A 27398-nucleotide genomic window follows, 5' to 3' on the forward strand; every position below is an offset into this window, starting at 1 on the left:
ATTCAAAAGCTTCAAATAAAAAAAAGCTTATGCCTAAGAGTCACCCCAAGAGAACCTTTTTTGTAGCTCAGAGGTAGCCTCTCTCTCTCTCTCTCTAAGCCAAACTTTGCATGTAAACTCACTACCCTCCCTCTTATGTGGGACATGATGTCCAGGGGTGTGAGTCTTCCTGGAAATGTGGGACATGACCCCCGGGGATGAGCCTGGCCCTGGCATTGTGGGACAAACCTTCCTAACCAAAATGATGAAGAGAAATGAAACAAAATAACTCTCAGTGGCCAAGAGATCTCAAATACAGTTGAGAGGTCATTCTGGAGTTACTCTTATGTAAGCTTCAATCAGATATTGCAAATTACCACAGTATGCCAAGCCCCAAGGAAAAGTATTCCTGAAAACCCTAAAGAATACCATGGACTCTATCTAAGACTATATAAAAGTTTTACCTATTAAGTTTATTTTTTCAGAAACTTAAAGCCTCCAGATGACTTCTATGCCAGGTAAGTCCTTAAAACCCAGAGGTACTACTTTCTATAAGAGCATCAACCACCCAGTTTCATCCTCCTATCCCATAATGTCGACGTCCCTTTCCAGCACAAAGAAGTTCAAATAGTCATTGCCCAGATGTCCCTGAAGACTGAGACTGATCAAATGAAAGAGAGGAGGTATAAGAGAGAAGTTAGGATTTCACAAATGATTATGACTTTTGACTCATTATATAGTTATTTATTTTTAGTTTACAGCATATTAAGATAGCCAGAAGGAAATATCTGAAATTGCTGAACTGTAATCCAGCAGCCCTGATCTTTGATAATGATTGTACAATCATAAAGGCTTCATCTTGTGACCGTGTGACTGTAAAAGCATTGTGACTAAAACCCCTTTATGCAGTGAATGAGTATTGTGAATTTAATTTTGGTGTTTTAAGTCTTTTTATAAAGAGCTAAGTCAATAAACTCAGAAATTACTTAAGTACCCAGAAAAATATCTGTAAGTTATTGTGTAAAATAGTTCATTAGTTTTACAGAAGGAAATTAAAGAGTAAGCCAAAATAATTTTCCTAAATTGTTATGAGATATCATAATATACCTTTTTTTCTTTGATTTTTAGAAAGTTGGGCATAAACAATACCTAAACCTATTTCTTGACATGGTATCAGAACAGAACTATTGCTGAGAGTTTGATTTATAGAGGAATTATGGTTCGTCTGACTGTGGATCTAACTGTCAAAACCAGCAGTTTTAAAGCCTGAAAAGAAAGTATTTCACATACCTAAAGAAAATAATTTATATAAATTTTTCAGATAAAAATATAGACAGAATTGTAAGAACTCAGATTTTCTTTTTTTTTTTTTTTTTTCACATGGGCAGGCACCAGAAATCAAATCCAGGTCTCTGGCATGGCAGGCAGGAACTACGCCAGTGAGCCACCATGGCCTGCCCATCCCTTTTTTATATAATTAACAATGTAAAGTTTAGAAATTAGCATGAGGACATTACCTTTTTATTAACTATTTTGACTGCTTACTAAATTTATATATCTGTAAATTTTTAAAACTGTGATGAATAAACTTTGAATTGTATTTTCATTTAAGCTTCCTATTTGTGATATTAAAATATTATTAAAATTAAGTCTATAAAACTATAAAGATTGAGATGGTATAATCTAGGAATGCCTAGAGTGTATAACGATAGTGAATAAATGTACAAATTTAAAAAATGTTTTTGTATGAGGAACAACAAAGGAATATCATTACTGCAGGGTGCTGAAAATAGATGGTAATTAATATTTTAAAACTTCAACTTAGGTGTGAGACTAAAGCAAAAAATGCTTATTCGGCACAAAATTCATATTTTGACTACTGCATTTCCTAATATAACTTATGTGGACAGCTTAACTGAACACCAATAAGTACTATGGAACCTTGAGTAGGACATGAGATTTTGTAGGTTTGTCCAGAGTGATGCCCCAATAAAACCCAGAGTGATTTGAACAGTGAATAAAAAAGTGTTTGCAAAGTCCCTTTCGGGAAATGGTGAGAACGGGGGAAAATTCAACTTTCCCAAGTTGAATTCTTGATATTCTCACAAGCAGTGGGGACAACCAAAGCTACAGGCTGAGCACCCAGTCTTGGGGTTTGTTCATATGGATCTTAACCCCACAAAGGATAGGTCAAGCCTACTTAAAATTGGGCCTAAGAGTCACCCCAAGAGAATCTCTTTTGATGCTCAGATGTGGTCTCTCTCTCTCCAGTCAAAACAAGCAAACTCACCACATGTGGTCTCTCTCTCTCCAGCCAACACAGTAAGTAAACTTACCACTTTTCCCCTGTCTACGTGGGACATGACTCCCAGGGGTGTGGCTCTTCTTGGCAACGTGGGACAGAAATCCTAGAATGAGCTGAGACTCAGCATCAAGGGATTAAGAAAAACCCTAGAATAAACTGAGACTCAGCATCAAGGGATTGAGAAAACCTTCTCAACCAAAAGGGGGAAGAGTGAAATGAGACAAAGTGTCAACAGCTGAGAGATTCCAGAGTAGAGAGATTATACTGGAGGTTATTCTTACGCATTAAGTAGATATCACCTCGTTAGTCAAGATGTAATGGAGAGGCTGGAGGGAACTGCTTGAAAATGTAGAGCTGTGTGCCAGCAGCCATGTTTCTTGAAGATGACTGTATAATGATATAGCTTTCACAATGTGACTGTGTGATTGTGAAAACCTTGTGTCTGATGCTCCTTTTATCTACCTTAACAGACAAGTAGAACATATGGAATAAAAATAAATAATAGGGGGAACAAATGTTAAAATAAATTTAGTTTGAAATGCTAGTGATCAATGAAAGGGAGGAGTAAGGGGTATGGTATGCATAAATTTTTTTTCTGTTTTCATTTTATTTCTTTCTCTGAATAGATGCAAATGTTTCAAGAAATGATCAGGATGATGAACATGCAACTATGTGATGATATTGTGAATTACTGATTATATATGTAGAACGGAATGATCAAAATAGGAATGTTTGTATTTGTTAGGTGTTTTTGGTATTTAAAAAAATTTTTTTAATTAAAAAAAAGCTTATGTCAGAGATAGCCAAAATCACTGTTTTCTGAATTGATGCAAATGTTCTAAGAAATGATCATGATGATGAATATACAACTATGTGATGGTATTGTGAATTACTTATATAAGAAGAATAGAATGATCATATGGTAAGAATGTTTATTTGTATGTGGCTATGGTTAATAAAAATAATAATAATTAAAAAAAAAAAAAGCTTTATGTCGGAGATAACTAAACCACTGTCCCAACAGGAAGTCAGTAACACTTAAACAAGGAAAGGAAATATGCCGTTAAAGAAAACACAACTCAGAGAGCAACACAGTCATTATCTCCAGAAGGCACTAGGGAGACTTCTTTTAGTTCTCCCAGAACCCCACGCAGAACAATATATATAGGGTGCTACTTTTTGAGGCTCAGGGGAATACTAATTCATATACTACAAATTTGCACTTATTTATAAAATGAAACACTAGATGTATAAGTCAAAAGTTACTATGAATGGTCTCTGAGAGGGATAGATACAGAGAAGTAGAAACAAGAATCCCATGAATATTTCGTCAGACAGTTTTGACTATGCAGTCACGTTCACGTCTCCATATTCAAAAGTTAATTTTTTTAATTCTTAAAAATTTAAAACCCAAAACGGAAACTCCTAACTAGATGTCCAATGACATTTGAGAGGGAGAAAAAATCCAGAGAAACAATTAGAACAAAATATTTTGACTACACGTTCTTAGTGACATATTCTAACTACAGCCATGCAAAGAAAACTTAAATATCTTAAATATCCATGTTTTTTAGAGATGATACTGACATATGTAGGGTAAAATGATATGATCTCTGAGAGTTGCTTTAAAATTCTTCCTCAAAGAAAAAGAAAAAAGGGATAGCTGAATTAAGGGTGGTACTATCTTGATAACCTCTGAATTCATGTGATGGGCATGAGGAGTTTGTTATGCTAGCTTCAATACTTTTCCATATGCTTGAAAAGTTCCAAAACAAAACAATCTTTTTAAGCCTCAAGTGCTCCCTCTACATATAAAGTCCCAACTACTAAGTGCAACATTCAAAGCCCTCGGGGCTCAGTCAGAGCCACAACCCTAGCAACACCAGACAGCACCCCGCACATTTTCCTACCTCCAGGCCCATGTCCCTCTTACTGCCTCTGCCCAAAATGCCTGGCTTCCTCCTCCCCCATCTCCCACCCCAACTGTACATGCTACCTCCTTCAAAAAATCTTCCTAACTACCACCCCAAGCCTCTATGTTCCCACTGTTCTGGGAAAGAATTGGAAGGAGAGGAGGAGAGATATGTAACCCCATGGAGTCATTTCCCAGCAAGCTAAAAACTTTAGGGATGATCTTAAAAATGACTTCAGATTTCTACCACCAATTCTATCACCCCATACCACCCAATCCTATCAGCTAGCTGTCAGGCCATTCTCTGAAGTAGACAGGCCAGGAATGGACTCCACTTTAGCATACCTGACTATAGGCAGGGATGTCTTTGAAAGGCCCATATTCCAGGAGGTCCTCAGAGCGTGTAGGGTTCCCCAGCTTGGTGTAACTCTCCACATTTCGGGAGGCAAGCTTCACACGCATGGTTTGAGTCTTCGTTGGATACGGAGAGTAGAAGTAATGATTCCCCTCAAACACCACAAACTGTTTCTCTGATTGGGTGATCTGGGTTGGATATGGCTGAAGCACGTGGGTATAGACTGTTTCCACAATGACTGTGATCTTGGTCCCAGGATCCAAAACAGAGGGGAGCCTGACTGTGAAGAATCTCCCACTGGGGGGAAAATGGGGCAAGAGAATTAAGAGAGGTTAAGGAAATCCAAAACAGCTGGCAGTTCAAAGTCACAGTAAAATTTTGTACCCAAGAAGAAAGCAGGTACTTTTAAGAGACCACTGTCGGTCTACAAATTTAAGCCTTTCAAGGCAAATGTCTGAATGTTTCATCTCAGGGTTGATATAATAGTAAGGGGGTAAAACAACCCTAAATGTCCAAAACTAGGATAACAGTTCAAAACTTCTAATAAAGTCACACAATGGAATATTGGCAACCACTAAAAAAGATACTTGGATCAATGTATGTTAATGCAAAAAAGATGTCCATATACAATGTAAACAACTGAAATCACTTACAAGTGATACCACAAGATTCCATTTTAAAATATACACACACATACAAGTATTGTCAATGAATGTTCAACAAAAATATTAATGGTAATTGTCTCAGGTAAGGGGGATAAGTTTTATTTTATTGTTTTGTTCCAGTTTGCTTTATTAGTGTGCTTACAAGCAATCACTCCCATCAGAAAAAAACTGCCATTTTAAAAAGAAAGAGATGGCATGGAAACTGCTAAAATTCACAGGGTATTAAACCAAAAGTTTTCTAACCAAAAGACCAATTCCTGGTAGACCTAGACCACTCATAAAAGATAGCATTTTAACAAGCTTCTACAGAATTTATCCTCAAGAGTTAGAACAAGGGTCACTTTTCCTGCTATAACTTTATGGAATTCTAAACTTAATTTTCTTCATCTGTCATATCATTATACTTCTTATCACTACTATGAAATACACTGCTCAAAATATAATAATTCTATGCCATCTCCCAAGACAATCTTGTCCAATTCTATGACTTTGAATCCTAAATTTGTTTTTCATCCCTATTTCTGTCCTGAGCTCTAACCTCAAATTCTCAAATATTTACCAGACAGCTCCATTGATCAGCCCACAGGCAATTCAACATAGCCAGTATCAAATATATTCAGAAACCCTTTTCTCAATCTCTGTCAATATTGTTACTATCTAACCAACTCAACACCAGAAACATCAGGCATTTTCTTATGCCTCACTCTACCCAATCCCCAACATCCTGTCAACCTTTAAAAAAGCCTCTCAAATTCATTCCCTTGCTTTCCACTGCCTCCCCCTTACTACAAACCATTATCTTTGGCCTAGATTACAGCACATCTTCCTAATCAATTATCCCCTAATCTCTCTCCTCCTTAGCCTAACCTCCACAGTGTTATCAAATCATCCATCAAATTAATCTGATAGTTCACTCCTACCTCAATTTTAAATATTTCAGTCCACATCCCTAAGACTGACATATAAAACATTTCATGACCTGATCCCCTTTCCTTACACCATCTCCAACTTCCTCTGAGCTCCAGCCACACGAAGACCTCGTTAACTAAACACTCCATGATACATCAACCCTCCTTATCCTCACCTGCCATTCCTTCTACGTGGAAAGCTCCTTCTCATCGATGAGTGCTCTTTATGAATCATAAGCATAATCACACGAGGTAGATACTATTACTTTACTGAGGACAATGGTAAGGAACAGAGGTGGTAAATAATTTCCCAAGGGCCCTTAGCTAGTAAATATTAACAGAGACAGGATTCAAATCAGGCAGTCAAGCTGTGAGGGCTACCATCTTGAAAACTATGCTATTCTGCCTCTCCAAGAGCTGGGCAGCAGGCCATTAGTCAGAGTCAGTTACCCCAGACAGGGGCCCCCGACAGCCTCAGAGAGGGACAGGAGTTCTTAAATGTTCATAAGAAGGAGGGGTTTTAACATCAACTTATTTATGGCTAACTCTCAGATCTGATATCCTCAGGGCCAGTGAGTTACCTATTTCATGCACTCTCAGGCTACAAAAGGAAAATTAAGGTAATCGCCATACATTAAAATCTAGATACTCTTTAGAGGATACCGTCTTTGCACATGAAATCAGAGCAACTCTAGGAATACAAATATTTTTAAAAACAATGAAAAAAGTATGAAGATCACATAGAAACACAGGGAATGTTTATGCTATTCGTGGGAAAAAAGAAAAGATTAAAAAATAGGCTCAAATGGTAAATGAAACTAAGTGTGCTGGTTTGAATCTGTTATGTACCCCAGAAAAGTCTATGTTCTTTTAATCCATCCCTGTGGGTGCAGACCTATTGTGGGTCGGACCTTCTGCTTAGGTTGTTTCCATGGAGATATGACCAAGCCCATTCTAGGTAGGCCTTAATCCTCTTTACTGGAGTCCTCTGTGAGAGGAAAAGGACTGTAAAAGCAGAGACAGTCCAGGGACATTTAGAGAGAGAAAGAAAACACTGCAGGAGAAGCCAGAAGGACCCACAGGAGCTAAAAGAGCCATTTTGAAAGCAGAATCCAGGCGTGAAGGACCAGCAGACATCGCTATATGCCTTCCCATGTGACAGAGGAACCTCAGATGCCAGCTGCCTTTCCTCAAAGAAGGTACCTCCCTCTACATGCCTTAATTCGAATATTTTCACAGCCTTAGAACTGTAAATTTGTAACCTAATAAATCCTCTTTATAAAAGCTAATCCATTTCTGTATATTGCATTCCGGTAGTTTTTGCAAACCAAAACACTTAAGTAAAACATATCTTTAAATGGACATAGTCCAGAACAAAAACATACCAATTGTCCCGTTAAGGTGTGGGATAAATGACTTTTTTGGTCTAACATTGCTGGTAAGCTTTAAGAAAGATTGATAAAATGCATATATGATCCCATTTCCTCATTAAAAATTATGCACATATGGCTATATGTATAAAGAAAACAATGTCACTATGTCATATTCATTTTCTTTATAAAAAATATCAAAACTAATGAGAAATGAGTTTAAAAACTCTGCCAAGCAGGAACACAATTTAACATTTTCTGAATCACATGGGGACCAGAGGTTGTACAGCACAATGGTTTGCTGGTCAAAAACCACATTTTAAAACTTTTCCTATGATAAACTTATAGTATAAGTTAAAGCAGGGTTTCTTAATCTTGGCACTATTGGCATTTTGAGGCAGATAATCTTTTGTACAACTGCAACTTTCAAAGAGCTCCTGGTCTGCCACCTGTGAAGAAGCTCTTTCAATGCACTGAAGGCTCCAGAGGGGGTAGGGTTGAAGAGGAGAGGGTGGGCAGTGTTTAGCAAGACTGTGTCTGCCCACTGGAAATAGACTGGTACTCAACCAAAGATAGAAGGATATTTGCTGAGGCAATCAGCTTAGAGTTCTCATATAAGGTTTTAGCAATTGGGAATTCCCCATGGATTGGCTGGACCTGACCTAATATGGAAAGTAACTACTTTCTTACTGTAAAGCAAACTACCATGGCTTAGGGGAATCCATTTTTTGCTATCAGGAATCAGAAAAGACACAAATGGGTCCAGAATGCTACAGCCTATTGCTTCCTATTACTCAATACATTAATTAAAAGAGCCTCTAACACACCAGGCATTTCCACAGCAGTTCTCCGAACAGATAATTCCAATCCTGGTAATGAAACAAGGCAAGGAAGTTAAGATTAGATTTACATTCTCTATATTTAATCTGTTAGCTTACCTTTTACCCTTAATTTTGGTTTCTCGTACTTCCAGATTGTTCTCTTCTTCATCTTCACCTTTCAGCTACAACAGGACAAAGCAGGTTATTTCTTTTTCTGTATTTTTTGGCAACTAAAATTTGAGTCAATAATTATCTAACTGCCTCAGAATATACATTAAAATATTCAAACTACCAGAGAATTTTTAAAGATCGAATTCGGGTTGCAGTTAACAACTTTTTTTCATGTGTGTGAAACACAAGAACATTGTCAATGACTTACTTTTACCCTGAATAAGCTGTATACAACCTCTATAAACATTTAACGTTTTCCTGATCAAATATACACACATATACACAAATAAGTACTATATTTCCAAATACACTTCTCATACCTAATACCTAATTTGTAAGTCTGATGTTATTTCACCTGTACAAACTTTAGGTCTCTAATAACATATGGTTTCTTTTCTAGGATTGGTTGCCTTTAGGTTTTGTTCATCTTTAATAATACAAGCAATTCGTAAATTTAATCTGTTAACACTATATTATAGACAAAATTAAAGACCTACTTGAGTGCCAACACTTCCCCCAAATAACCTTGTTATCAATGTAGTAGCTATACTTTCAGGCCATTTTCTAATTTGCATTCAAATATACATATGCATTGAAAATAAACACTGTTTATAGATAAAGCAGAAAAGTCTCACGCACGACCAAAAGAAGCAGCTGAAGCTTAAACCATTGGGGAAAAGGAGTCAAAGGCCCCACTGCCTAAGATACTCCCTTATCCTTTTTCTTCCTGGCAACCAGGTGTGTAACCAAGAAAAGGATGTGATCTCCAGTAGGCTACAGGTCTTTCTAAGAGTTGGCATCTTGAATCATGAACTTTAGAGAAGGACTATAAGTTAAACTCAACTACACACCACCTATCCCTTTCCCTACCCAATCCTCTACCATAAAAAATTTTAGGACTAACGCAGGGATCCCCAGTAGGGTACACAAAGCTATAATGAGGAAGTTATCTTTAACATTTCAAAAAGCCTTAAGTAATTATACCACCACTCTCACTAAAGCAGGACAGACTAATAAAAATGCCAAGTTTCATTACATTAGCTAGAACCTTCTCACAATGGAAGCATTCTAATATACTTAGGCCAAGTATGAGTATATAACTGTCCAGTTATAGATGTTGTTTTAATGGAAAATATTATCTAATAAAAGATTAGAAAATCAAAATATATCAAATACAGGATCCAAATGAGAGGGGAAAATAGCAAGATGTGTCCTTGGTAGGAAAAAGGGTAGATTCCCAGTCAAAAATCACAATGGTCTCTTCCACCAGGCTCCTAGAATTCTACATATAAAGTTGAAGGTCCACTGAAAAAATGTTTTAGCAACCTCACCAAAGTTTCCAAGCCAATTGTTGGAAAATACAAAATTCTGAATCAGCTTTGTTAAATTTATCATCCAGTTATGTTCCATTTGGTTAAGAGTATAAAGTAGCATGTATATCTAGTAACTCATCTCTCTTGGACAACAGAATTAACACGCCAATGATTCCCAATAAATATGATGATGCAACCATGGACCTGGTTCATACCCCTATCTCCACCCTACCTCGCACAGTCTAGATCAGAAGAGGAAATGTGGCACACTGAAGAAAAAGTTTTGAAATAAACTAACCTAAATTCGAACCCTAATCCCTCCCTCTGGGTTGTAAAACCTCATGGAGGTTGTCACTTCACCTCCTCACCAGTAGTATGAGAATAGCATCTACCCCTACAAGGGTTGTTGTGAGAATTAAATGAAAATGTACATAAGATACCTAGCACAATATCAGTCACAAAGTCGATTATCTATAAAGAAAATAAATGTAGGAATCCGGCTTGTAATCCAGCTTGCAATTCTCCAGCAAGACAGCAGGGCAGCTAGCTACACTGTGACAAGCTCCTTAAATCATGACTAGCTTCTATAAAAGAACAGGATTTAACATTCCAAACATTCAAAGGTAGCAGCACATATTTAAACGAAGTTTTGACCCGTCTTTCTGCAAACATTTCAGCCAAAATGAGCGTTTTAGGATGGGCAAGGCAAGGCACGAAGGTAGAGGAGTCATTTAAGAAATATAACCTCTATAAATCCAGCTTTATAGCTCCAAATTCAGTTAGAGAGACAAGGCATGCTTAAAAGAAATAGGACACTATAATTACTATTCCACTCTCAAAAGATAATTGGGTAATCATTTAACAAAGATTGTTTAAAGCAACAGTAATAAAAAAGCAAACCTCCGTATATGTATATTCCCTCTACTCCCACAGCCAACATTTTCTTTCGTTGAGGGCTGTAAAAGTGTTCACTGAAATATCTGGAAGTATACAAGCCAAACTTACCTGCCATTAATTGCTGAGGTCTAAGAATGCGTAGGGTAGGAAGAGAGGAAACTGGACTTTACCTTACTGTACAGGAGAATGAACTTACCTGTACGATTTTTTAAACTAAAACTTAAAAGAGGGATAATCATAACAAAGCATTCATTAACAGCCCCAAGAGATGTGTGATATCTCAAATGATTACAAACTTGAAAACCCTAAACTTGCTACATTTCAGATTGTGCTGAATGATGTCTAAAAGAAAGTGCCTAAAACACCGCAGGTACTGAATTAAGGGAATGGAACGCATTTTCATTCATTTATTCGCCCTCCAGTTAGGCCACTGCTTTAAGTTGGCACAAATGTTAGAAAAGCTGAGGGCACTCTGGTACGCACTTGGCTGAGGGGACGGTTACCCGCGTTTTCCGAGAGATGCATTCGCTTGGCCCGAGGTCACTCGATCCAGGCCTTGAGAGTGGCCCAGATAGGGGGCGAGCTCAGAGGTGAGTCCGCGGCTGGCGGTGGGCGGGAGGTATGGGAAACTGACCACGTGAGCGGGGGCCGGGCGGTAAAGGCTTACGCTGACGTGTCCTAGAAGAGCGGCGGGCCGCGGAAGACCTCCGGCGTGGCCTCCTTTCCCTGCCGCTCCCCATTTCCCGCGGGGCCGACAGGATTCTAAGGAGTTTGGGGGTCTGAGGAGCGCACGGAACGGCGGAGAGGACCCACACTGCGGGCCCTCCTGCACTCACCTGCACGCCGAGATGCGCCAGCCGGGCTTCGAGCTCGGGCTCCAGGGCCAGCAGGAAGGAGGTGGCACGAATCGTGGAGCCACCGCCCGGGTGCACCAAAACCACCTCGGACGTCACCTTGGCCAGGTGGCTGCTCAGGTCCACGGTGCGTTTCACGTCCTCGTTGACCAGCGGTGCTGCCTCTGAGGAGGCGCTGCCCGGCGCTGGGGCCCATGCCCCGAGCAGCAGGAGCAGGAACAGGCGGGCCGCGGGCGCCTCCATTACCGGGACCGAGCTGAGCGGCAGGCTGGAGTCAGCGCTGCCGCCGTCCCGCCTCCCGCCACCGTGCAACCGCTCATTGGGCCCAGCCTGGCGCCACAAGATGGCGGCACCCGGAGAGCAAGGACCCAGTCTCCAAGGCAACCGGGTTGCCCACCGGGCGCCTAACAGCAAAGGCTTTCCCACAGCTCTCCGCGGCAACCCCTCTATTTGCCACTGCGGTGTAATTTGTTATTACTGGCCTTTTGAGTGCATAATTTGTACAGGAACGGATCCTTGCCTGCCTCTCTGTTCTCTACTGCCACTCTCCCCTGCAATAATTTTGACCTTTCTGCTCCTGGAGATAGTAAAATTTAGCTCAGATTGAGAAAGTAAGTCTACTTTCTCCAAGATCCTCTGTGAGAAAATTAATAGGCAGAAGTTTAGCAGAAACAGGATATCTGCATAGTTTCAAAGTATCTCCCCTAAAATATTTAGTAATTACAAAGGGGGAAATAGTACGTTTACAGTGGAGAATCCGGCAGATATCTCGTTAACCAAGTGATGGTGATCACCAGTTATAAGGCAAGTGCCATCATACAGCCCCCTGATGTGTTACCTTGAGAAGGTGCATCATTTCTCTGATGAATATATGAACTTTTCATTATAAATATCATTACTTCTGTTTCATAGAGAAGTACAGTCAAGGATCAAAGCCAATAAATGTCAGGTTGCTATGGAAACCTGGACCGACTCCAAACAGTTCTTTTTGGTACCACAGAATGTTGATTCCAGATTTTCAGAAATGTAAAGAAGCATTAGGAATCCCAATCTAATCATCTATTTCACAGGTTCAGAGGGGATAATTTGCTCCGTCACACAGCTATTTCAGAGCAGAGCTGGCACTGAAAACCTAATCTCCTAACTCCCCATCAAAAATGCCAGCATGACTCATGTTTAATACTTGCACACGGTTGTTAATAATATACAGTGTAACTTGGAGAATTTCATTGGTAACAGAGACCATCAGGAGATAGAAATAGGGTAAGATATTGGGTAATTGGAGCTGAAGGGATACAGATTGTGCAAGAGGATTGTAAAAATTCAGAAATGGATAGCACAATACTACCTAACTGTGATACAGTTATGTTAGAACACTGAATGAAGCTGAATGTGAGAATGATAGAGGGAGGAGAGCTGGGGGTAAAAATCAAATCAGAAGGAAAGATAGACGATAAAGACTGAGATGGTATAATCTAGGAATGCCTAGAGTATATAATGATAGTAAATGTACAAATTTAAAAATGTTTTTGCATGAGGAAGAATAAAGGAATGTCATTACTGTAGGGTGTTGAAAATAGATGGTAATTAATATTTTAAATTTTTCACTTTTGTGTGAGACTAAAGCAGAAAATGTTTATTTGGTACAAAATTTAAATTTTGACTAGTGCAGTTCCTAAAATAACTTACGTGGACAGCTTAACTGAACACCATAAGTACATGGAACCTTGAGTAGGGCATAAGATTTTGTAGGTATGTCCAGAGTGATGCCCCGATAAATCCCAGAGTGATTTCAACAAGGAATAAAAAAGTATCTGCAAAGTCCCCTTGGGGGAATGGTGAGAAAGGGGGAAAATTCAACTTCCCCAAGTGGAGAATTCTTGATATTCTCACAGGCAGTGGGGACAACTAAGGCAATAGACTGAGTCCCCAGTCTTGGGGTTTATTCATGTGAAACTCAACCCGACAAAGGATAGGTCAAGCCTACTTAAGATTAGGCCTTAAGAGTCACCCCCAAGAGAACCTCTTTTGTTGCTCAGATGTGGCCTCTCTCTCTAGCCAACACAACAAGCAAACTCACCACCCTCCCCCTGGCTACGTGGGACATGACTCCCAGGGTTGTGGACCTTCCTGGCAACACAGGACAGAAATCCTAGAATGAGCTGAGACTCAGCATCAAGGGATTGAGAAAACCTTCTCAACCAAAAGGGGGAAGAGTGAAATGAGACAAAATAAAGTGTCAATGGCTGAGAGATTCCAAACAGAGTCGAGAGGGTATCCTGGAGGTTATTCTTATGCATTAAATAGATATCACCTTGTTAGTCGAGATGTAGTGCAGATGCTGGAGGGAACTGCCTGAAAATGTAGAGCTGTGTTCCAGTAGCCGTTTTCTTGAAGATGATTGTATAATGATGTAGCTTTTACAATGTGACTGTGTGGTTGCGAAAACCTTGTGTCTGATGCTCCCTTTATCTACCTTATCAATAGACGAGTAAAACATATGACATAAAAATAAATAATAGGGGGAACAAATGTTAAAATAAATTTAGTAGATTGAAATGCTAGTGATCAATGAAAGGGAGGGGTAAGGGGTATGGTATGTATCAGGTTTTTTCTGTTGCTTTTTATTTTCGTGAATTGATGCAAATGTTATAAGAAATGATCATGATGATGAATATGCAACTATGTGATGATGTTGTGAATTACTGATTATATATGTAGAATGGAATGATCATTTGTTAATAATGTTTGAGTTTGTTATTTTTTTTTTAAATTACAAATTAATAATAATAATATACAATGTAAGGAAACAGCTTTGGCAGCATTCTCCAAGGGAGACTCAGCTGTGAATGGAATGGCCCAATTTGTTTTTGTCCAAGTAACAAGTATACAGCAAAGATACCCCTGAATGATCCTTGGAGTTTCTGACCTTCTCTCTTCTGGATGACTTCTGTCCTGGCCACAGTATCTTTCTCTCTGTATGTTTCGTTCTTGTTCTCAGATAACTTCCTCTGGGGGAAATCCATGTAATGATTAGCCCTGCAGAGAGGAATTGATGCCTCCTGCTAGTAGTAGCCACATAAATAAGCTTGGAAGCAGACCTTCTTGTCCCAGTCAAGTCTTCAGAAACTGTAGCACCAACTGACAGCTCACTCACGTGTCTATTTGAAGAGGCATCAGAGAGAAAGAAAGCTGCAATGAGACAGAAGCCACAGTGCCTTTTGTAACTTAATATCTGAAATAAGTTACAGACAATTGGACCATACTCTATTGGTGAACCACCCTGAAGGCTAGTTACTAAAAAGAGTATACAGTCAGCCTTTGTCTTCTGTTCTCCAGCCACCCAGTTATGCTCCCAGGACACAGCCACTGCTACCCATTTATTCTGTGTTCTTGCAAAGAAATTCTACAAGAGTGAGCACAAGTTTTAAATATTCCCAAACCCTACCCATACCAAGATGGCAGAATAAGAAGCTACAGGAGCTTCTTGAGGTTCTCTCTCTCTCTCTCTCTCTCTCTCTCTCTCTCTCTCTCTCTCTCTCTCTCTCTCATCTCTCTCTCTTCCTCTCTCCTCTCTCTCTCTTCCTCTCTCTCTCTCTCCTCTCTCTCTCATATCTCTCTCTCTCCTCTCTCTCTCTCCTCTCTTTCCTCTCTCTCTCTCTCCTCTCTCTCTCTCTCCTCTCTCTCATATCTCTCTCTCTCCTGTCTCCTCTCTCTCTCCTCTCTGTCTCCCCCCCTCCTCTCTCTCTCTCTCTCTCTCTCTCTCTCCCCTCTCTCTCCCCCCCTCTCCCCTCCCTCTCTCCTCTCTCTCTCTTCCCTCTCTCTCTCCTCCCTTTCTCTCTCCTCCCTCTCTCTCTCTCTCTCCTCTCTCCTCTCTCTCTCCTCTCTCCTCTCTCTCTCTCTCCTCTCTCCTCTCTCCCCTCTCCCCTCTCCCTTCTCTCCTCTCTCTCTCTCTTTCTCCTCTCCTCTCTCTCTCTCTCTCTGCCCAACTCTGCAAGTAAAATCGTTACCCTTCCCCCATCATGGAACATGACATCCAGGGGCTAAATTCTCCCTGGCAACGTGGGACGTGATTCCCAGGGAGAAGCCTGGCCCTGGAACCTGGGACTGACAACGCCTTCCTGACCAAAAGGGGGAAAGCAAATTTAACAAACTAAGGTATCAGTGGTTAAGAAAATTCAAACAGAGTCAAGGGGCTATTCTGGAGGCTACTCTTCAGCTACATATTGCTAACTACTAGGTGTGGTGGTTAGGTTCAGGTGTCCACTTGGCCAGGTGAAAGTGCCTGTGGACATGAGCCAATGGCATGTGAACCTCATCTGTTGCTGGTTACATCTGTGGTTGGCTAGGAGGTGTGCCTGCTACAACAAATGATGTTTGATTTAATTGGCTGGTGCTTAAATGAGAGAGCTCAACACAGCACAGCCCAAGCAGCTCAGCATACCTCATCTCAGCACTCGCAGCTCAGCCCAGGCCTTTGGAGATGCAGAAAGGAATCACCCTGGGGAAAGTTGTTGGAACCCAGAGGCCTGGAGAGAAGGCCAGCAGAGATCACCCTGTGCCTTCCCACGTAAAAAAAGAACTTCAGTTGAAAGTTAGCTGCCTTTTCTCTGAAGAACTATATGTTAACTAAATAAATCCCCTTTTATTGAAAGCCAATCCATCTCTGGCGTGTTGCATTCCGGCAGCTAGCAAACTAGAACACCAGGGTGGATTTGCCAAACTCCAACCAAAACCTTTCCTGTCGACCTCAAGAACACCTAGGATTTTATCTGAGATTCTACAAAAGTTTCACATGCTAAGGTTAGTTTCTAGAAACCTACAACCTCCAGATAGGTTCCTAGGCCAGATAAGTTCTAAAGTCCAGTGGGGCCAGCCTTTGCAAGAACATCAAATAGTTCCATCCCCCATCCCATATTATGGACACCCCTTTCCAAAATGAAAAAGTTAGAATGGGCATAGCCCAAAGACTGGGAGAAAAATAAAAGAAGAAAAAGAGTTATAACACAGAAGACAGGATTTAACAAATGAGTATAACTACAGAATCATTATATTGATATTTCAGTCTCCAGTGTCTTGGAGCAGCTACAAGGAAAAAACTAAAATTGTGGAACTATAGAACTGTGGAACCCATACCAAATCTGTTCTATAACTGCTTGTTACAATGTATTTTAAAATTTATTGCCTCTTTGTGTATATATTTCACAATTAAAAAAAGTTAAAAAATTAAAACACTAAGATTCCAACATATTCACTAATTGGCAAACTTTTTATTCTAACAAGACGACTGGGGCGGGCCACGGTGGCTCAGCAGGTAAGAATGCTTGCCTGCCATGCCCAAGGACCCGGGTTCAGTTCCCGGTGCCTGCCCATGTAAAAAAAAAAAAAAAGAAAGAAAGAAAGAAAAAAAACAAGACGACTGTTGGTGAAGATGTGGCTCAAGTAGAACTCTACTTCTCTCATTCTGCCATCTTGGTATGGGCAAGGTTTGGGAATATTAAAATATATATATATATATATATATACCCATTCACTCACTTCTGGGAGACAAATGCAGCTTGTGCTCTTTTAGAATATCTTTGCAAGAAGACAATAAATGGGTAGCAGTGGTTGTGTCCTGGGAGCATAACTGGGTGGCTGGAAAATAGAAGACGAAGGCTGACTGTATACTCTTCTTAATAACTAAACTTCAGGGTGGCTCACCAAGAGTATGGTCCAACTGTTGGTAACTTATTTCAGATATTAAGTTACAAAAGGCACTGTGGCTTCTGTCTCATTGCAGCTGTCTTTCTCTCTGATGCCTCTTCCAATAGATACGTGAGCTGTCAGGTGCTACAGTCTCTGAAGACTTGACTGGGAAAAGAAGGTCTGCTTCCAAGCTTATTTATGTGGCTACTAGCAGGAGGCATCAATTCCTCTCTACAAGGCTAATCATTACATGGCTCTCCCCCAGAGGAAGTTATCTGAGAACAAGAAAGAAAAATACAGACAGAAAGATACTGTGGCCAGGACAGAAGTCATCCAGAAGAAATTGGTATAACCAGTTAGGAAAAAGTTTGCTATGGTGTACCAAAGCTGGAGTTAGGCATACTAACTTGGGTATACCCCACCGGCCAACAATTCCACTTACGGACACGTATCTTACAGAAATGCAACCACACGGGCCCCTTCTCACATACCCAGAAATGTAAATGTAAGTCTTGCAATGGCCCAAAATTGAAAACTTTCGATCTTGTCATGTCATTTATTAACAGATGGAAGGTAAAGGTTTCTGTAAACTTCATTCGGACAAGATCACATCAGAAGGACTGCCAGAATAAGGACCTCTAAAAGCAACAAGAACATGGTCAAAAATTGTCAACGTTAACGTTTTCAGAAATCTGGATTTTTAACAATTCGGATTATCTAGGCAAGTATACAGCTGAATCTGGTTACAAACATTGAACTTCGTGGCATTTTTATCTTGCTTAGTACCATTTCCCTCTACCCATTCACGCTGTAGCTTCGAAAACCAATAGGTGCTCACTCAAAATGAAAACTAGAGCTGCGAGGGTAAAGAAAGTGAAGTCTCAGATTCCTCGTCTGAAAAAAGGGTAGCAATAAGACCTGCCTCATCGGAACACAGAAAAGATTAAATGAGACTCTGCGGAGCCCTTTAACAAACTTCCATTTCCTTCCCCAGCTTTCCAGACCCATGCCCTAACAGGGGTGCCCTCCCTTGCTGCGCCCTTTCCTTATTGCTCACTGCGCAGGCGCAGATTTGGCTGGCGTCCAGTGACGTCAAAGGCCCGGTCCAAGAAAACCCTGAAGCATAATTCCCAACAGATGAAAGACGGCGCCCCTGCTCCAGCTCCGCCGCCAGAGGGAGTAAGAGTCGTCTCTGTCGGGTCGCAGCTTCCTTGTGATGTCACAAGCCTGTCCCGGACATGGAGCCATATGCCGTACAAGATGGCGGCTTCCTTTTACTGTTGTACGAAACACTGTTTCCTATTACGACTACCGCGGTAATCTGAGCGCCCTGATTGCCGCTTAGGTTTCTCATAAAAGATTGCTGACTGCTGAATTTCCAAGTTTCACTCCTTCGCGAAGTAAGTGGCCAACGGTACAAGATGGTGGCCCACACGGTCGTGCGTTGACAGAGGGATGACAGTGTAAGCATGCGCACACAAAGGGTTGCCGCGCTCCTGGGCCTAATCGTCACTTCCTGAGGGACCCCGCCCTTACTCGCTGGGGTGGAACGTGGCTTTGAGGCTCTTCCTTTGTGTATTGGTGAAAGGATGGAGAGCTTCCTCCGGAGGTTGCCTGCCAGTCTGCTCATGAGACTCACTTTGGTTAACGATACCCGATTGTGGCGCGTTAAAATGGTTTTCTCTCCCAACAGTTTAGAGAAGTGGGCAGAACAGATTCCTGATATCTCCAGTGATCCGTCAAGGAAGTACAGACAAAGGAACTTTTCCTATCTTCAGCCACAAAGCTAAGGACTGGTTAAATAAAAGAGTCCATCCTTTAATCTGCCATCGTTAGAAAAGTCAAAGCAGCGGTTTATATGTTGATGTGGAACCAGTTGCAAGATATATTCTGTGTAGGAAAGTAGAAATATGTGTATAACTATATCATTGTTTGCTTCTTAATTTTTTCATGCATTCATATGTAAAGATACATATACACTTGTATAGGCATAGCTCCAGAAGGACTGAAAAGAAACTGGTTGCAGCGATTTCCCAGCCTAACGAAAGAAATGAAGAGTTGAGGAGCAGGGGTGGGAGGAAAACTTGGTTTTCATATTAAGACCTTTTGTATCTTCTGAATTTTGTAGCATAGACAGGTATCACCCATTTAAAAAATTAAATTTTGTCAATAATTACATCCATGATTTAAGGCCATAACATTATATTATCAGTTTATGTCAAAACAGAAGAATAGCACTATAAGTAAAAATTGTAGGCTTTTTCAGCTGAAACCAGGATATTTGATAAAAGATTCATGATGTTCAGTTTAAGGATGGAGATTTCAAGGTCAATACTTGTGGAGACTCAGGGCAGGGCCTCCCCCTCCGTATTGAGAGTAAATTATTATCCATAGCCAGATATATGACTCCAACAGACCTCCTCTGGGAGGGAAAGGATGTACAGATGGTATATGGTAAACCACTTGTCTTGTAACACATTAAAACTCCTCTCTCCTGATATGTTGATAACAAATCTCCAAACCGCTGTGTTATGAAACCTACTAAAACTCTCTTCTCATTAACCTGTGAATCTCCTTGTCCTAAACCCTTACAAGCTGCCCCCTTGCACTCCCACCTTTGCAGGGTGCAATTTCCATTTCTCAGACCATCACCGCTGGACACCCTTTCCTGTTTGTAAATTCTAGTAAAACTCATGTCTGACTCTGTGCTTAGCATGACCTTTGGTTTTGGGGCTGTGGCAGCCCAAGCTCTTGGAAAGCTGGGTTGGAATGATATTATAGATAGTACTTGCTGCAAGGACCCAAATCCATGTGAAAACCTGAACCCTCTTCAAAACTAGATGTACTTTGGGGGGAACAAGGGACTTGACCTAGCAAATAGAATGCACTCAAGACTTTTTTGTTTAATGAATAAATGAATGAATGCGTTTTCTACTACAAGCACACATATCCTCAGTGGTTCTACTTTTGCTGGTGCAGCTTGTGTTTTAGGGCTGGTAACCTGGAAAACAGTGGCAACGTTAAGTTAGAGTTAAAGCCAAGTTCTGCCTTAGGTTCTAGAATCATCCAGATAGGTGTTTCTAATACTTACAAAATAAAGTAGTAACAGTTTCAGAATTGGCATATTTCTTGGGAATTGTATATTTCAGGGTGGAAAAAAGTGTCAGTGCCGTATCCTGAAATAGTTGCCCATTACTGAGTTTTTACTAGTGTGTCAGACACTTGACAATTGAACACTTCATTGGGGATAATTACACATACCACTTCGGGATGTTGGACTATAAAATATGGTAATATGATTAGAGTTTAGCCCAGTCTTATCAGTATTGAATGCTCAATAAATATTAGCTAATTATTGTTTGAGGGCAACCCTGAGTGGTTTTCTATTTTCGTTTGTAAAAGCTGCCAGAATGCAATATACCAGAATTGGAATGGCTTTCTATAAAGGAATTTTATTAAGTTACAAGTTTATAGTTCTAAAGCTGTTAAAAATAACCAGATTAAGGCAAGGCTACAAAAGTGTCCAGATTAAGGCATCCAGGGAAAGATATCTTGACTCAAGAAAGCCAACAGGTCCAGAACACCTCTGTCAGCTGGAAAGGCACATGGTGACGTCTGCTAGCTTTCTCTTCCAGCTTCTTGTTTCATGAAGCTCCTCAGGAGGGCATTTTCCTTCTTTACCTCCAAAAGTCTCTGGCTATGTGGGCTCAGTTGGTTCTGTTGGCTGAGGAGGCTCTAAGGCTTTTTCCAAAATGGTCCCAGCAACCCCACCTTGAATGAACGGGGACACATCTCCATGGAAGCCATCTAATCAAAAGTTATCAGTACAATTGGGTAGGTCACATCTCCATGGAAACAATCAAAGAAAGGTCCCATCCAGCAATATTGAATGAGGATTAAAGGACCTGACTTTTCTGGGGTACATGATAGCATCAAACCAGCACATTTACATACAGTACGTTTTTGCCTCTGAAAACTTAAGGCAGCTTTCTAAATATGCCAGTTTCTATAGGAATCTGATTATTATTATTTGTATCATCTTGAAGGCCACCTGGCATAATGCAAAGAATGTAGTTCCTTATTGTGTATCCTTGAGTGAGTTCTTTAAACTTTCTGAGTTTCAGTCTCCTCATGAGTTAGGGGAGAATCACAAAAACCCTTTCCTAGGGTTACAGTGAGGATAAAAAGTAATATAATGCATTTTGTGTGGGACGCACAGTAGGAAATCAATGAATGCTCTCTAACTCTGTAATATTTCAACTTCAAAGTTAAGGGATTAGTGTTGTACTCAGAGGCAGGAAAGCTTCTCTGGCCAAGGGTAAGGAGCAGGAGGCCGCAGGGTGACTGTTAACACAGGAAGCCCACAAGGAGAAGTTGGGGGGATGGCTGCTCTTGGTTCTGGGTCTGAGGCTTCCTGTCTCCATGGGGAAAATGGTGAGGCCTCCACAGCAGGCAGAAATAGTCTGCAGGCCATTTGCTGAGATGCCCATTTGCCAACAGCCCATGGCCACTGGTTTGGAGCATCTGACAGTGCTTCCTGGAGGCCCCAGCCACTGTTTCTAAGGGTCATTTGTCATACTTTAATATGTAATAAGAAGCAGCCACTGTCTACAGATTGTAATATGAAGAAATATACAATAGGATTATAGATAGTAGAGTGTTTTCAAATTATTGATTTTTATTTACAAGCAGTCTATATCTACCAAGCAAACACTCCCCCTCTTCCCCTCTCCTCATCCCTTGGTGACCTCTAATCTACTTTTTTGTAGCTGTGCACATTTGTTATTTCTAGATATTTTATATATAACATCATGCAATATTGTTTGTCCTCATGTGGCTTGCTTAGTTCACTCAGCGTGATGTTTTCGAGGGTTGCAGAATTTCTCAGCATTCCTTCTTATAGTTGCACAATATTCCATTGTGTGGATACTACACATTTTTTTTATCTATTCATCTGTTAATGGACACTTGAGTTGCTCCTACCTTTTGGCTATTGTGAATAGCAGTTGTCAGTTCACTCATTTTCACTTCCTTTGGGTCTATACCTAGAAGTGGATTTGCAGGGTCATATAGTAATTCTATATTTAATTTTGAGGAATCACCATGCCCAAAACATCTTTAACAATCATCTAACCCAACTTCTCAGTATTCTGGACATTTCCCCAGCCCACCCCCCACCCCACCCCCACTCCCACGCCATTGAATGATGCTGAACTTGCATCGCTCATGGAACAGAATACTCATACCTCACAGAGGGTCTGGGCCATTATTGAGAACACTGGCTATGGAAAGGTCTTTCCTCATTTGGATCCCAAATCACATCCTTTGTTCTGTTACTTGAAGATATACAGAATATATCTATTCCCAAACCAAGACAAAAACTGAAGGATTTTTAAGTGTCCATCATGAAACCTTGTGAGCTGTTCTTTTCTGGCTTGGAACACTTTCCTAAGCCCCAGACTCATATATCCTACTCCCCTCTGGTCCTGTACATTTGGTAGTCCTATAGGCATCTCAGGCTCAGCATTTCCAAAGTATCACCTTTTTCTTCTTCCTGATCCGAAACCCATGTAAAACAGATCTTGTTATTTCTCTCCTATAAAAAGTATAGCAAAATTAGGGCTTTTTTTTTTTCTCTTTCATAAAAGAAGTTTGACCCCACAGAGCCATCAAGGACCCAGGCTCCTACTATCTTTTCATAGAAAACTCATTCCTTACTGGTTTAGCCAAACATAGATGTTGCTTTTTTCATTCAACGTGAAGTTCAGAGGATGGTACCATGGCTTCATGAGACCATCACCTGCCAAGGCTACTTTTATACCTTTGCTCAGCTATCCTTAGCCTGTGCCTTTTATCCTCATGCTTGTCACATCAGGGTGGCAAGATGAGTCCTCCCCCCTCCTGTATCACCCCCCATGTTTCAGACAGGAAGGAGAAGGGAGATGGCAGACTGCACATGCCAGCTCAATCAGCAACGCCCACTTACACTTCCTTTCCTAGAAACACATCACCTGGCCACCTCTAGCTGCAAGGAAAGCTGGGAAATGTAGTTCTTTGGCTGGGCACATTGTTGCCCAGAAGAAATCAGGGTTATATTAGAGGCATGTCAGGGAGAGTTGATTTGTGACCAGTAGAGGCTGTCACAGTGAAGCTTCATTAACCAACAGGAACCAAGTTTCCTTACTGTAGAATTTCTCAGAGCCATTAAAGCTCCAATGTTTAATGGAATCGCTAAAGAAGAGAGGTGACATGCATCACAGAGCTCTTTTTCAAAGGTCATATCTCATGAATAGCATTTTCAGGCATACATTTCAGAAAATACAGGGTTGAGTCATAGTATCTGTCTTTAATCTTGCAAAGGAAGATTTAATCTGAATTCAAGGTGGGGTTTTTTTTATGTATTTATATTACCATCATGTCATAAGAAAATACCACTAATGACTTTCATGATAATTTCATCATTGTACTTTCAGTATCCCAATCTAGAAAGCTTCTGAACATTTTCATCATTTCTTTTCTTTTCTCTTTCACTGTACATGAGGCTTCTGCCCTGAACTCTTACACCAGAATCCTCATTCTTAACGTTTTGAAATATTTACTTCTAGTTCTTTTCCTGTGCATGGATATCCCCTCCTTCTTTTTAACAGTTGATATATATATATGCAATAGCAAGAAAAATGTTTGTCTCTTGCCATCTCCCTTTCTGGGGCCTGGAATCCACTAAGGTTAATAGAAAGAGAAGTCTTCGGTCATTCTTGTAGGCTCTGTTGGTGGACATTCATATCTACCACCCATGCACTCCTTGCTGGCTGAGGTACCCAGATGAGAAAGCTCAGTTAGGAGTTCTGTTATGACAGAGATGCAAAATAACAGGGGCTTTATCAAAATGAAAGTTTATGTCTCACATATAAAAGTTCAAGCTGGCTTGACAACTCTGTGTCAAGAAACCACCAGGCACCCAAGCTCCTTCTCTCTTGTTATTTCCTGTTGGGGACTGAATCATGTCCCCCATAAGATATGCTCAAGTCCTAATCTGCAATTCTGTGGGTGTGAACCCATTTGTGAACAAGACCTTTGAAGATGTTATTATTAGGTAAAGGATGGACTCATGCATGAATCAAGTCTTCAAAGATCTTATTTAGATGAAGCTAAATTGAATCATTGTGGGCTTTAAGTGGTACAACTGGAAGGCTTGTGAAGAGAGGAAATTTGAATGCAATCAGTCAGAAGAAGCCAGAAGTCAGTGGGAACCAGGAGAGAAGACACAAGAAAAGAGAGATCCTGTGTGACAAAGGATTGCTGGGAGGCTGCAGACTTCAGAGCAAGCAAATCCTTTTGATAACTTGATGTTGGACTTCCAGCCTCCAAAACCATGAAACAATGGATTGATGTTGCTTAAGCCAACCCACTGTGTGGTGTTTGTCACAGCAGCCCTGTCAGACAGGCACATTTTGTCATCTCTATGGAGTTGCCATCATCTAAATAGTCTAAAACTGGTTACAACCACATCCAATACCAGTGGAAAGTAGGAAGAAATGAAGAGGGACATATCATATTTAAAGGCACTACCCAGAAGCTGCTCATCATTTGAAGCACTTAGGTCTTCATGATGAGCCTTCATGTGTTCAGATAAAACTTGAGGGTCCTATTACAACAAGAAAGAATTCAAGGCCTTTGCCTTCCCTTACATTCTCTTGGGGTGACACAGTGAATAAAATTACTATGTCCATTGGTACTAAGTGATAAGAAGGAACCAAAATAGAATAAGAGGATAAAGATGAGGGTGGTCAGGAAAGACATCACTGAGAAGGTAATACAGAACCAGGGATCCGGTGGACATTAGAAGAAAGTTATATAGATATGTAAGCATGCTCCAGACAAAAGGTTCCTCAAGTGCAAATGTCCTGGGGTAGAAGGTGTTTGGCATGTTTGAGAAACAGTATGGTGTGGCCAATGCACCTAGAATGGGGTGAAATCAGAGCAGGACCAGACCTCGTATGGCCTGGTAGGCCAGAATAAGGATAATGATTTTTAATTTGAGTCAGATGGGCAAACCCTACAAACCTCTGAGCAGAAGAATGATATGATCGGATATGCTTTTTTTTTTCTTCAGAAGTCCCTCTCATTTACAAGTTATAGAATCCACATATGAGGACCACCAAATGATCTTTTGAAAAAGTGGGCAGACCTTGACATACCATTAAGTAAAAGATGTAAGTTGATTGCAAGGAAAATCAAAGGCTGCCTAAGAAAGTAAAGCACCTTTTTCTTCTAGGTGCTTTATAGTTGTGGTTCTTATATTTAGGTCTTTGATCCATGTTGGATTAATTAAGTGATGAGTATGATGGCAGTACACTGTGCAAGGAATATTTAAATGGTCCCATTCATGTAAGCAGTATTTATTGGTTTTTCCTAGTCTACCTAAATTCAGAAGAAAGACAATTGTGGATGCACAAAACACAAGTATTATCAAGCTTGACAATGCAAAAGGTAATTGCAGATAACAGAAGCAAAAAGGTGGGGAAATGAGGTGAAGGGAAGAATAACAATAACAAATAACCCTTATCTTACAAAATTGGGTATCAGATGCAGTTAAGAATCAACGGAACGGGAAATCAAACCTAAAATTATGAGGACTAAAAATAGTGATAAAAACTCTACTGGGCAGCAATTCCACTCCTAGGTATATACCCTGAAGAATTTTTTATCTTTTTTTGTTTGCTTGACTTGAGCATTTACTATGTACATTTTCTTTTTGTCATCCCCTCTCTGAATCACTTGAGAGTAAGTAGAAGACATTGTTTCACTTAACCTTGTACTTCAGTTTAAAACAAGGACATTCTAGTGGGAGATCCGCTGCTGCAGTGGAGAGGAGCGTCAACAGCAGCACCATGGCCCAGCAGCAGAACCTTGAAATCTCCCAAATCAAGTTTCAGAAAATCCATGAAATGAGGGTTTGAATTCACACTTATGGTAGTAAGTGATCTGGACTGGGAAAATCAACACTAATCAACTCGTTATCCCTCACAGATTTGTAATCTCCAGAATATCCAGATCCTTCCCATAGAATAAAAAAGACTGGACAGGTGAAACAATCCAAAGTTTTAAGTAAAGAAGGTGGTGTTCAGTTGCTGCTCACAATTGTTGATACCCCAGGATTTGGAGATGCAGATAATAGTAATTGCTGGCAGCCTGTCATCGATTGCATTGATAGTAAATTTGAGTACTACCTCAATGCAGAATCTCGAGTGGACAGACAAGAGGGTGCAGTGCTCTTTATATTTCATTGCTCCTTCAGATCATGGACTTAAGCCATTGGGTAATGAGTTGATGAAGCGCTAATGCGAAAAAGTGAATATCATCCCACTTACTGCCAAAGCAGATACTCTCACACCAGAGAAATGCCAATAGTTTAATAAACAGGTAATGAAAGAAATACAAGAACATAAAATTAAAACGATGAAGAAGGAAATAAGCTTGTTAAAAAGATGAAAGACCATTTACTGCTTGCTGTGGTGTGTAATAATACTATCCATGAAGTTAATGGCCAAAGGGTCGGAGGAAGGCAGCATCCTTGGGGTGTTGCTGAAGTTGAAAATGGCAAACATTGTGATTTTACAAGTCTAAGAAATATGTTGATAAGAACAGGCATGCAGGACTTGAAAGATGTCACTAATAATGTATGCTATAAGAACTGCGGAAGCAGAAAACTGGCAACTGTAACTTATAATGGAGTTGGTAACCACAATAAAGGGCACCGTGATGGTTACGTTCTAGTGTCAACTTGACCAAATGACACTACTTGGCCCAGTTTTCTGGTCAGGGAAGCATTGGCCTGGCCATTGCTGCAAGGATATTTCAAGGCCAGTTGATTAAATCATCAGTCAATTGATTCCATCTGTGTGTCTGACTATATCTGAGATCAACTAAGGCATGTCCCCACCAACAAAATAATCCAATCAGTTGGAGGTTGTTTTTGTTTGTTTGTTTTTTAAGGAAGAAGAGAGACTCTTTCACTGTTTCTTCAGCCAGTGAGCCTCTCCTGTGGAGTTCATCCAGACTCCTCATCAGATCCACCAGCCTCACAGCCTGCCCTGTGCATCCTGGACTCTTCATTCCCACAGTTGCGTGAGACACCTTTTACACATCTCTATATCCAC

At 40.5% G+C, this 27398-nt stretch overlaps 1 protein-coding gene, 1 long non-coding RNA gene and 1 pseudogene across 3 annotated transcripts in view; 2 read left to right on the forward strand and 1 right to left on the reverse strand.

The window, feature by feature from the left end:
* RPN1 (ribophorin I) overlaps positions 1-11894 on the reverse strand; it is a 31361-nt gene extending 19467 nt beyond the window's left edge. Inside the window, exons 1-3 of one of the 2 annotated variants that reach the window (XM_077116359.1) lie at positions 11533-11894; positions 8433-8497; positions 4542-4848 (exon numbers count right to left, since the gene is read on the reverse strand). In XM_077116359.1, coding sequence (XP_076972474.1) covers positions 4542-4848; positions 8433-8497; positions 11533-11793 — 633 coding nt within the window. In that variant the 5' untranslated portion in view covers positions 11794-11894. Of the gene's footprint in view, positions 1-4541; positions 4849-8432; positions 8498-11179; positions 11266-11532 lie in introns of those variants that run through there. The other variant, XM_077116360.1, reaches the window with a different exon arrangement.
* A 5474-nt stretch (positions 11895-17368) lies between these two features.
* Positions 17369-19060, forward strand: LOC143646922 (uncharacterized). Its single transcript, XR_013157747.1, has 2 exons — positions 17369-18701; positions 18932-19060. It is a non-coding gene; the product is annotated as an uncharacterized LOC143646922 (long non-coding RNA).
* A 6175-nt stretch (positions 19061-25235) lies between these two features.
* On the forward strand, positions 25236-27026 carry LOC143645653 (septin-7 pseudogene; annotated as a pseudogene).
* The last annotated feature ends 372 nt before the right edge of the window (positions 27027-27398 follow it).

This window comes from Tamandua tetradactyla, chromosome 9 (genome assembly GCF_023851605.1).
Source record: "Tamandua tetradactyla isolate mTamTet1 chromosome 9, mTamTet1.pri, whole genome shotgun sequence".
Lineage (NCBI taxonomy): Eukaryota > Metazoa > Chordata > Mammalia > Pilosa > Myrmecophagidae > Tamandua > Tamandua tetradactyla.